This window comes from Zalophus californianus, chromosome 17 (genome assembly GCF_009762305.2).
Source record: "Zalophus californianus isolate mZalCal1 chromosome 17, mZalCal1.pri.v2, whole genome shotgun sequence".
In the NCBI taxonomy this organism is placed as follows: domain Eukaryota; kingdom Metazoa; phylum Chordata; class Mammalia; order Carnivora; family Otariidae; genus Zalophus; species Zalophus californianus.
Genome location: NC_045611.1, coordinates 52,296,189 through 52,307,930, shown reverse-complemented (window position 1 = coordinate 52,307,930; position 11,742 = coordinate 52,296,189). Strand labels below are relative to the sequence as shown.

The window sequence follows — 11,742 nt, the reverse complement described above, 5'->3', positions numbered from 1 at the left end:
CCCCAGCACCCCCACACTCAAACCCAGGCAGAAACACACACATACACACACGCACACACGCACGACCTCACTTCCCTGGGATTCCCCCTCAACACCCCCGGAGCTTGAGGAGGGAGCCACACACACACACACAGGGGGGTCCAATGGGGGCCGGGCTGCCACTGCCGTCCGCGGCTGTTCGGACAGACAGGAGGACACAGGCAGCTGGGGACGCCAGACGCCTGGCCGGACGCAGGCAGGAGGCACAGAGTCCAGGTACACACCATCCATCCGGGTTTGGGGGGCTGGGGCGGGGGGAGGAAACCGGGGGGGGGGACCCACGACACCCAGGCAGGAAGCTCAGAGTCGGTACAGACAGACAGACCCCTCCCTCCCTCCCTCCTTCCCTCCGCCGCCGCAGCCCTTACAGACACACCCCCCCTTCACCAGCCCAGCCTCAGACACCCTGACACACAGATCCTCACCGGGCAGATGGCAGACGCTCGAGAGACCCCTGGGGGCCGGGCGGACCCACCCGGGGCCGACACCCCCCAGCTGGGCACTGGTGGCCGAGGGCGGCTGTGGGTGGAGGGTGGCGGCGGCAGCCGCTGCTTGGAGGACCTGGAGCGGGAGGGACTCGCACACTCGCTCTGTTCTCGCACACACACACTCACTCGGGATGCGATTAACATTCAGTCCCCGTCCGCCCCTGCCGGGAGACCCACAGCCCCCCCTCCTGGCCTCCCTGGGGACCCCTCCTCCTGCCGGGGCTGGGGGAGGGGGGCGCCCCCCACCCCCAGCTCCCAGCCTCTGCCTCCCTCCTGGGACAAGAGAATGAGGGGTCCGCAAATAAAAAGGGAGGAAGTGTGTGTTGAGTGGTGGGGCGGGGGGGGGGGGGGGGGTTGGAGAGAGGCAGGGACTCAGAACCCAGCCTTGACATAGCAGCTTCCGCCCTGGACTCCAGGGCCTGGGGGCTGCTGACTTCTGCCCCCTCCCCACTTTGAGGCTTGAGAAGCAGGAGGCCATTCCTAGACTTCAGTCTCCGCCGCACTAGGACCCATCTTTTGGTTTCTCTTGCCCCAGAAGGCCAGGCATGCAAACTAGGTCTCCATCATGAAGCCAAGAGTCCAGGCTCCCAGCCCCCTCCTCTCTCAGATCCAGCAATTCAAGTCCCCAGCCCCCTCCTCCCTCAGATCCTAAAGTCCAGGCCCCAGTGCCTCCTGCCTCAGGTCCCCTCCTCCAGGCCCCGTCCCTCTTTGGGCACTCAGACAACCTGACCCCCCAGCACAAACCCCCCTCAGGGGCCCACGAGTCCGAGACTCATGGATATCACCCTCAGGCGCCCAGTCCATCCAGGCCTCTGAGAAAACCAATACCACTTCTGTTCCTGAGGCACCCTGGCCTCCGTCACCCATGGGTACTCAAACGTCCAAGAGGAAAGCAGCCGTCTGCTTCCTCCTAGACACAGCCTGACCCCGGAGGGGCCCTCAGGCCAGCTGCCCAGCCCGTGCCCCTCATGCCCCAGAGGCTGGGCCCAGCATTCTCTAAAGTGTGGGGGTGGGGTGGGGTGCAGGACACCTGGGCCCCTGCGGGCAGAGCCCAGGAGAGAGAGTGTGTGTGTGTGTGTGCGCGCGCGCGCGCGCCTGTGAGGAAGCAGGGCTGTGGGGGGCTGACTCCAGAGTCTGGGAAAGCAGGGGTGAAGACTCACATTCCCGAAAAAGAAGAGGCTGGGGACCTGAATCTGTGGGTTCCAGAGGGAGGAAGGGATTGTGCATCTAGGTTCCCGGGCCAGGATGCAGGAGACACAAGTTGGTGGAGGGGGGACCCTAAGTCTCAAGGAAGGGGGGGCACACTCTTGGGTCTGAGGGAAGAAGGGGGCTGAGTCCCCTTCCAGAATGGCTCAGACCCAGAAGGGCTCCTGGGTCCTCGGGGATGATGGTGCTGAGGCGCCAGACTCCTGGGCCTGAGGGAGGGGCTGGGGGCTGCTTTCTGGTCTTTTGGGTGGACTGGAGCTGGAGGCCCCTGAAAGGCCAGCGTCTGGGGCCCTGTCTAGGATTTTTTTAAAAAAGTTCGCAGCCCAGCCTCCCGAGTCCCTGACAACGGCAGAGCCTGGGAGGCTGAGCCGCCACCCTCGCAAAGGCACAGGCCGCCTGGAGGAGCAGGTGCCGGACTTGGACTTGGGAGTTTCAGATCCCATCGACCCCACAAACTCCTAGCAGGCAGCCTTGGGGTGCCTTTAGCGCCGATTCCCCGCAAGCCGGGAGGTGCGGGCATAGGGGGCGCCGGAGAGCCGGAACTCCGCCCTCGGGGGCGGAGCCTCCTGCCGGACTCCTCCCCCCTCCCGCCCTCCTCCCTCTTCCCAGCTCCTGCTCGGCCACCAGCTCCGGCTTCGGTTCCCCCTCCCAGAGCCCCTTCCCCGGAGCGGAGCCCACCCGAGGGCCCCTCTCCCGCCCCCCCCCCAGCCCAGCCACCCGGCCAGAACATCAGCCCCGGGGGGCAGACCCCCTCCAGCCTGCCTCCCGCCAGCCCAGCCCTGCCAGAGCCCCCCCCCACAAAGCATGAATCTCTTCCGATTCCTGGGAGACCTCTCCCACCTCCTAGCCATCATCTTGCTACTGCTCAAAATCTGGAAGTCCCGCTCTTGTGCCGGTGAGACGCCCAGCGGGGCGGGAGAAGGGGGGAGAGCGCAGGGGACATCGCAGGACTCGGGGAAGGGTTTGTAGGCACGAGGGGGACGGGTCTCCCCACCCAGTCCTCCGCTGCTTGCTGGGGATCCCCCTTCCAGTCCGGGGTCACCGGGGGGTCAGTTCCCTTCCCCAGACTAGGGGTGCATACAGTTTGGTGGGGGTGGCTCCAGGCACCCAATTCAGCTACCCCCGGACCCTTCTCTGGTGGCCCCGGGAACCGTGGCAGGCAGGGAGGTGGCCGGGAGTTGGTGACGTGGACCGTGGCGGCCAGGAAGGGAGCGGGAGAGCGGCGACCGGTTCCAGGGGGCTGAGGTCAAGTGGGGTCCTTCCGAGGCCCCACCTTGTGTCCGGACTGTGGAAGGACCCGGAGGGGGCCGGGAGTGGCCGTGAGGCCTAGCCTGGGACAGAGCCTCGGGCTGGAGTAGCTTCGGGGCCGGGCTGCCCCCTGGCTGCGGGCCGTGGGAAAGGGCCCTGCTCAGGCGGGGAGGGCTGGGGAGGCCTCCAGGGACAGCTGCACTCTGGAGCCGACTCTGGGCTGGTCCCAGGCGCTGGGCCTTGCTTTATTCCCCAGGCAGCCCACTCCCAGCCTACCCCCCACTCTCTCTCCTGGGACTGCAGGGATTTCAGGGAAGAGCCAGGTCCTGTTTGCTGTGGTGTTCACCGCCCGATACCTGGACCTCTTCACCAACTACATCTCACTGTACAACACCTGCATGAAGGTAAAGCCTCTACCCCACCTGCTGGCCCCTCCTGAGGGGGGAGCCAAGTGAGGGTCCTAGGGAGGAGGGAGTATGGAGCCCAGACCTCCTGGGCCCAGGGGAGGAAGGGGCCGGGGTTCCAAACTCCTCTGAGTCCAAGGGAGAGGGGGGCTGGAGGTGAGGACTCCTGGATGTAAGGGAGGAGGGACTGGGGGTAAGGACTCCTGGGTCTGAGGGAGGAGGCTGGGGTCCTGGACTCCTGGTTCTGAGGGAGGAAGTGGCCGGGGTTGCAGACTCCTCTAAGTTCCAATCTCTTGGAGGCTCAGGCCCTGCACTTCGAGCTGAAGTGCCCTCCTCGTCATATCCCCTTGGCAGGTGGTCTACATTGCCTGTTCCTTCACCACAGTCTGGATGATTTACAGCAAGTTCAAAGCCACTTACGATGGGAACCACGATACATTCCGGGTGGAGTTCCTTGTTGTTCCCACGGCCATCCTGGCGTTCCTGGTCAACCATGATTTTACCCCTCTAGAGGTAGGCTACCTGGCAGGGTCCTGGTAGTGGTGGGTGACAGAACAGCTATTGACAGTGGACCCTCTCAAGGGCTTCCTTGCTCAGGGTTTGCTTAGACTTCCTTATTTTATTTTATTTTTAAAGATTTTATTTATTTATTTGAGAGAGAGAGAGAGAGAGAGAGAGAGGGAGCATAAGCAGGGGGCGGGGCAGAGGGAGAAGCAGACTCCCCGCTGAGCAGGGAGCCCGATGCGGGACTCGATCCCAGGATCCTGGGATCATGACCTGAGCCTTAGGCCGACACTTAATGACTGAGCCCCCCAGGCACCCCCAGACTTCTTTATTTTAGGACATACAAGTTCAGCACACAGGTTTGGGAGTTGGATGGTATTAATGCAATAATAGCGGCACTCAGTGCGCTCCAGGTGCTGCTCTAAGCATTTCTTTGTACAGCAGCCCCATTTTACAGATGAGGCAACTGAGGCTTAGGGAGTCTAAATGACTTGTCCAAGGTCATTGGCTTAATGAGTAGCTCAGGAATTGGGAACAGGGGCTCTGGAGCCAGGCTACTTGGATTTGAATCCCACATCAGCTACTTTCTATTAGCGTGACCTTGGGCATGTGACTTGACCTCTCCGTGCCTCAGTTTCCCTATCTGTAAGGTCCCGATCAGGTCATTGTGAGGATTTACTGATTATGTGGCATGGTCTCATGGTTAAACACAGAGACTGTGGAACCAGAGAGCAGGGGTGATTCAAAAGCCAGCTTCTACTACTCAGCAGCTGTGGGACTTTGGGCAAGTCTCTTATTTTTCTGGGCCTCAGTCTCCTTGTCTGTGAAATGGGGATAATCAATTCCCTCTTCATAGGGTTCTCATGAGAGGTTCATAGTGGTAAATCACAGCGTCTGGCCCTAGGTAGCAAGTCCTGTGTCAGTGTTAGTTTAATGACTGAAGTTTAATACCGTGCTGATACTTCTCCTAAAAGTCGTGGTTTTTATTCCGTGGCATTTTGATAACGCCTGTACAAATTCCTGGGAAGAATTTTGAGAGGGCCTGTGCTAAGTTTGTGATCTCATACCTCTTGAGGCCCAGCGGGAATCAGAAAATCAGAGCGGCCTTCCCTCCCCAGGTCTTGCAGGAAGCTGGCCCTGAGTGGCCAGATGTGCTGATGTTTTCAACAGAGGCCCCAATTCAGGAGTTTTCCTGAAAGATCGAGCTTTACAAATTTGGCCACATATTCAAACTATATTTCTTTTTTTATTTTTAAGTTTCTTTTTTTTAGTAATCTCTACACGCAGTTTGAGGCTTGATCTCATGACCTGGAAATCAAGGGTCGCAGGCTCTTCGGACTGAGCCAGCCAGGCGCCCCTCAAAATATATTTCCAAAAGCACTGTGCAGGCCAGACAAATTTGACTAAGGGCGATGTCGGCTCACGGGTCCCAGGAATGTCAGAGGAAGGCTGCACCACGCCGTGGCGGGAACCCTGGACTTGGCTGTAGGCCCTGGTCTTTGCAAACATACTGTCCTCACCCCTTTCCTGGAGCACTTACCCATTTTGCAGATGAGGAAACAGAGGCAGGGGGAAAGTACTGGGGCTTGCTTTAGGTGGAGGTGGCCAGACCAGAACCCAGGACACTTGACTCCAGCTTTTGCAGTTCCCTCATTCAGAGGAGGGAGGTCACTTGTGCAAAGTATTGGCACCAACTGTGTGTCCAGCTCTGCGCTGGCTATTCTACATAGGTCATCATCCTGTCTGACCCTTGGCCACCCGGGACGCAGACATCCTCATCCCCATTTCTTGGAGCACTAAGGTGAGGCTCAGAGGGGAGAGCTCACAGCATTTGAACCCAGGTCCACCTGCTTGCAAAGCCCATGGTATTAACTGGTGCATGCTAAAAAAATTATTAGTATTTTTTTAAGATGTTATTTATTGGGGCGCCTGGGTGGCTCAGTCGTTAAGCGTCTGCCTTTGGCTCAGGTCATGATCCCAGGGTCCTGGGATCGAGCCCCGCATCGGGCTCCCTGCTCCGCGGGGAGCCTGCTTCTCCCTCTCCCACTCCCCGTGCCTGTCCTGGAATGCTCCATGCGGGGCTCGATCCCAGGACCCTGGGATCATGACCTGAGCCGAAGGCAGACGCTTAAAGACTGAGCCACCTAGGCGCCCCTTTTTTTGAATCATGGAAGAAAATTATTCTTTAAGAATTCAGACATCACAGGCGCCCGTTTCTCCCTCTCCCACTCCCCCTGCTTGTGTTCCCTCTCTCGCTGTCTCTCTGTCAAATAAATAAATAAAACCTTAAAAAAAAAAATTCAGACATCACGAATAGAGAAATGAACACAATGAAAATGTGACCTTCCGTCTCCTCTTCTGTCATAAGTCTCTTCTCCAAGGGTGACCCCAGGGGTAGCAGCTGGGTGTGCATCAATTTAATGGGTATGTTTTTTGAGAGCCTCAATACACCTGACTTGCTAAGAGCTGTGCTGGAGGATCCTGAGTGATTATGGGAGTGAGTGCTGGAGTCCAGTGCCTGGGTAGGAGTCTATTTCTACCCATATTGTGGCTGTGTGACCTTGGGCCTCAGTCTTCTTCTCTGTATAATGGGGATAACAACAGGCTTCCCCTCCTGGGATTAAGACATAAGCCAGTTAATACCCATAAGGTGGTAGAGCAGTGCCTTGGATATGGTAAATGCTATGTAAGCGTGAATTGTTACGAATGCACTCTTGATGTTCCCCCCTTTTCTCCCACAAAACCAAAACAACTGAGGAGGAGCCCCACCTGCCACCTGGCCTCGTTCTCTGAGGGGAGGTTTCGGTGCGTCTGCAGGCCAAAAGTCACCCCAGCTGGGACTTTCAGGTTGCTGAGGGCTGAGAAGGAGCTGACAGATGTCTGCAGTCTCTCCTTCCCCCTCCCACGATGCCCTGTCCTGCCCACAAGTGATGATTGTCACTGCTTTCTAAATGGTGGCCGGCAACAGACAAGCACACGGGGGGCTTGCTCCCATTCACTCACTCATTCATTCAGGCATCGAATATGTGCCTGGCTCCGTGGCCACAGAGTGAACAAGGTGTAGGATCCTGGGCCTCGTGGAGCTCGCTCTTGTTCTGCTGAGAGCTGCCAGGAAGGAGAACAGAGGGGATGATGTGACAGTCCTGGGGGTAGGACTGGTCAGGGGAGGCCTCTCTCAGAGGTGATGGATGAACGAGGCTGCAAGGAGGTGGAAGAGGCCAAATGTGACAGTCTGGGGGGAGAGCTGTGGGAACGGCGAGTGCAAAGGCCCTGGGGCAGGAAGGAGTGTGGCGTGTTGGGAGTACCGGCTAGGAGGCTGCATCCTGGAGCGCAAAGGAGGGAGTGAGGGACGAGGCTGGAATGGGCCTTGAAGGCCGCCATTAGGAATTTGGCATTTATTCTGGTTGTGATAAGAAGCAGTGACTGGAGGACTTCAAGCCGGGGAGTGACAGAGCCTGATTTATGTCTCTAAAGGTTACACACTGAATAGCGCCCCAGCAAGGGTGGAAAAATCAGCCCCATTTTAGAAATAAGGAGGTAGAGGCTCAGAGAATCTGGGTCTCTTGCCCAAGGTCTCAGAGAAGGGAAATCTCAGAGCCAAGATTCCAGCCTGGCCTGCCTCTTGGAGGGGCATGACTGCAGAGTGCTCATGAGCACTGCCTCCAGAGACCCTTGCTTCGTGTCCCAGCTGCGCTGCTTCCTAGCTACGTGCTCCTGGGCAAATCTCTGGGCCTCAGTTTCTTCATGCATAGAATGGGGATGCCAGTGACAGGCTCTCCCTGAAGGGGTGGTGGCGAGGACTAAGTGGGAGAGTCCGGGACGTGGGTGGAGCGGTGTCTGGTGTCACTGTTGGGCCCGCTCAGCATCTCGGTCCCCGTTCTCCCTCCACCATCCCTGCGCCGGTGACCGCGAGGCCGCCCGCCGCCTGCCCTCCCGCCTCACCCTGCTCTCTGCCCCTGCTTCTTCGGTTCCCCACAGATCCTCTGGACCTTCTCCATCTACCTGGAGTCAGTAGCCATCCTGCCCCAGCTGTTCATGGTGAGCAAGACGGGGGAGGCCGAGACGATCACCAGCCACTACTTGTTCGCGCTGGGCGTCTACCGCACGCTCTATCTCTTCAACTGGATCTGGCGCTACCACTTCGAGGGCTTCTTCGACCTCATCGCCATTGTGGCGGGTCTAGTCCAGACTGTCCTCTACTGCGATTTCTTCTACCTCTACATCACCAAAGGTAGCCAGCGTGGAGGGCCGGCTGCGGGGCATCCTGCCCCGACCCCGGCTCCCCGCCTCCCTGGGGCCCAGGCTCCGCCTCCCCAGCCCTGGAGCCCTCGAGGGAGGGCAGGCTTCCTCTCCCAGCTTCTGGGGTCCCAGGCTCACCGCCCGCCTAGGCATTCGGACCTCCAGCCCCTGCCTCCCTAAGAATCAAGGCATCATTCTCCTAGCCCCTGTGCCCCTGAGGAAAGAGCAGCGAGGCATCGGAGGTGTAGGGGGCGGGGCGGGGGGGGCGGTGCGCCTGCTGGCAGAGCGGCGTCCTCCCTTGACCCCACAAAGAGCGGGCATCCCTCTCCCCAGCCCCTGGGCCTTTGGAGGATGAAGAGACAGGACAAAGAGCGGGCAGGAGTGGCCTCTGACTTTTCCTCTCTCAGAATCTGTCCTAGGGCCCTCCTCCCACCCCGAGGTTCCAGGTCCCATAAAAGATCAGAATTCCTACCTCCCGAACCCCAGCAGCGCTCAGAGAAGGGAGAGGCTCCTCTCTGTTGCTTGGTCTCTGTCCTCACCCTCAGGGACTCAGGCCCGCCAAGATTCATTCATTCATTCATTCATTCATTCATTCAACCATCCAACAAGAGCACAGAGCACCCTCTGTGTCCCTGGCCGGGGCTAGGCTCTGGACGTGCAGCAGAAGGAAAAAAGGTGGCCCTCCCCTCCCCTGTGTCCTAGTCTGGGGGTGATGGTGAATGAACGAGAGAGAGATGGTGGCAAACAGCAAGAGAGAAAGAAGCCAGGGATGTGTCAGTGAGCAACCGGGGAGGCTGAGGAGGCTGCTTTATATGGGGGGGTGGTCTGAGGAGGTGGCGACGGGAGCAGGGAGCTGAGAAATGAGGAGGGAAAGAGGGGACAGTAAGGGCAGAGCGTGGAGGCAGCCCGCGGCCCCTCCGGATTGAGGCTGGGCGGGGAGGGGGGCGGGCAGGAGGGGGGCGGTGGCACCTGGCCAGCCCTACCAGGCCCTTGGACCCTGTCCTTTTGAGACCCCTAGGTGCCTCTTGCCTGCATCACTCAGCCCACCGCTGGGCAGTTCAGGCCTGTCCTCCCAGCTTATGATGCAGGGCCCTGCGGCTGACCCTCCCGGCCGCTCCACCGGCTGAGCATCCAAGCGGGCGTGGGAGGGTGTCCCCTCCGCAGGGCCCCCCGGTAATGCCTGCCCGCTCTGTCTCCTCACAGTCCTGAAGGGGAAGAAGCTGAGTTTGCCGGCATAGCCCTGGGCCCGGCCATCCCTCTCCTCGGCGGCCCGCGAGAGGTGGAGGAAGGCAGCAAACAACGAAGAGCCTTCCCGTCCAGGGGTGACTTTTTAAAGAACCAACCTCTCCGCACTCCCTGGCCCCCCTCCTGCCGGGTTTCAGGGGGGCGGTGGAGGACCCAAGTCTTGGGGAGCTCAGGACCTGGGGTGTTTGTAGTTTTTTGCCTTTTAGAGAAGAAAAAAAAAAAATCTTTCCACTATTTAGTTTTTGATTCTGATGACTCCTTTCTCTTCTACTCTCTGGCCCCTGATTTTTATAAACCGTTTTTGAGTGTCCTGTGGGGTGGGGCAGGGTCGGAGATCTTTTCCCTCCCCCAAAGCCCCTCGGCTCCCTTGCAGACCCTAACCCCCAGGCCTGCCCGTTGCCAAACACTAAACCTGCACACACCCACCTGTCTGACCTCCCATCGTGGCCAAGAACGCAGCCTCCCCACCAAACCCCCCAAAGTTCAGGATTGGGGAGAGGGAGGAGGGGAGGGACGGTCTCCCTGACTTTTCAACATAATTTTTTTCCAGAGTTTGGGGTTTTTTGGTCTTGTCCTCATTTTTTGACAATTTAGCGGGGGACGAGGGGGCCAGACGTGGCAAAGGGGGTTGGCCTGAGGGTCACTGTGGCTCAACAGCCACATTTTTGTACAGAATTGATGGTTGATTCTTTGTTCTCTTGAAATAAACCGAGGAAAATGATGCCTCTTTCGCTACTCCTTGCCCTCTCTCTGGTGTTTGTGGGGTCCCTCCCGGCCCCCCTCTCTGCTTCTCCTTTATCCCATTGACAGCCTGCAGGCGACCGAGGCCTGGGAGGAGCAGACAGGTGACAAACTGGGTTCCCCGAGTTTGCTCTGAGCAAACCTCTGAGCTGCACCCTCACTCCTCACAGCTGTGATGGGGACGAGGTTTCGGGGTGCAGGGTGGTGGGGAAGAAAAGAAAATCTTGAAGATTCTCTTTATCTTGCCACAGAACTTTCCTGGCAGTTCTCCCGAATCCCAGGGCTGCAGAGGACCTTCAAGAGCATGTGTTGTAGAGATCACCAGTGGGCAGCCCCTGTCCTGCCCTCATTTGGCATTTTGTTGAGCCACTCTGTTTCCTTTAAAAAGAAAAATAAATAAATAAATGGAATCTGTTGCCAGCCTTTAGAAATCAGATTTCCACATTGAAATCTGGATTTCTGGCTTCTCTTGAAAAAAAATCCATCAACCTGACAATGCTGGGTCCTCGCTTCCGGGTGGCAACAGATGGCTGGAGCTGAATGGAAGAGATGTGAGCCTTCCATCACCATCCCCAGGACTTGGCTGAGGGGTTGCTACCATTTATTATCGGGCTGACACGGGTGTTTTTTGTTTTTGTTTCATGGAGTTAAAAGAAAAGCCAACTATTTCCCACGTCTCCCTCCCAATCGGCTTCACACCTGGCCTATTATTTACTTCACTTGTGTTAGCTGCCTGGACCTTGTCAGGCTTTTGGAGTTTTGCCCCCTGGTTCAGGCTGACTCCCTAGATGTCCACCAAGACCTTCCCGAGCCATGTTCAGTTCTGTCGGATGGCTCTGGAAGCTTCGGCAGGTGGGTAGCTGAAGTTTCCCAAGCCTGAGTGCCTGGCAGTGTGCTTTGCACGGATGAAGCCGCTGGACCCCAACAGCACCCCTGACGGGGGGTACTTTGAGTAGGAGGAGGAAACCAGGGCATAGGGGCAAGGGGCAGAGCTGGCGTTTGTCCCTGAGCTTCCCGATGCCGCAGCCTGTGCATTTAGCCACCTCTGTGTAGTTTTTCAACGGTTTTTGCTTCTTTCTTGTAAGCCAAGTCACCTTCTGTTTACAGGAATTTTACCCAGAAGCCTGAGTGGGAAAACGGAGGGACAGGGCCGCTTGGGCTGATTCGGGGGGGGTGGGGGGGTGGCACCTCTCTGTGTGCAGTCTGAACACCATCAATCGAGATCTGGTCTGACTCTTTAGTTTTCCAGCCAAGACAGCTTGGCCCGGAGAAATGAAGGGCCACATCCCAGCTTATCCGGCTAGCGATAGAGCTGGGACTAGTGCTCAGAGACTTCCTGTTTTGAACCTCAGAACACTGCCTACTCCGCGGCCCAGCTGCTGTTTTCCCAAGATGCCCACAGGGACCACGTCCTACTTATTTTGGTACCTTAAGGAGCAAGCATGGGGACTGCCACACAGGAAACCTCAAAAAAAAAAGAAAAAGAAAAGGGACCATAGAACCCCCGTGTGACCCCTGCCCCCACGACTGGTATCCCTTTGTCCAGTTTGTAAATGAATGTCCTGCAGGCCACAGTGGCCCTCGTGTGCGCTGGTTTTGTTTGGCCTGCATAACGTTAACAGTTTTTC

General features: G+C 57.9%; 1 protein-coding gene across 1 annotated transcript; it reads left to right on the top strand.

Annotated features, from left to right (window-relative positions):
• Window positions 1-2,345: 2,345 nt before the first annotated feature.
• On the top strand, window positions 2,346-10,108 carry KDELR1 (KDEL endoplasmic reticulum protein retention receptor 1). Its single transcript, XM_027619838.2, has 5 exons — window positions 2,346-2,628; window positions 3,285-3,385; window positions 3,740-3,898; window positions 7,868-8,120; window positions 9,332-10,108. Exons 1-5 carry the CDS (start codon window positions 2,538-2,540, stop codon window positions 9,364-9,366), a joined length of 639 nt encoding a protein of 212 aa, XP_027475639.1. The 5' UTR covers window positions 2,346-2,537; the 3' UTR covers window positions 9,367-10,108.
• Window positions 10,109-11,742: the final 1,634 nt, after the last annotated feature.

Excerpts from the sequence above, each read along its gene's own strand:
- KDELR1 (XM_027619838.2), top strand. The coding sequence starts at position 2,538 with ATGAATCTCTTCCGATTCCTGGGAGACCTCTCCCACCTCCTAGCCATC. Across the intron at positions 2,629-3,284 it reads GAAGTCCCGCTCTTGTGCCG|GGATTTCAGGGAAGAGCCAG; the intron begins GTGAGACGCCCA and ends CTGGGACTGCAG. Across the intron at positions 3,899-7,867 it reads ATGATTTTACCCCTCTAGAG|ATCCTCTGGACCTTCTCCAT; the intron begins GTAGGCTACCTG and ends GGTTCCCCACAG.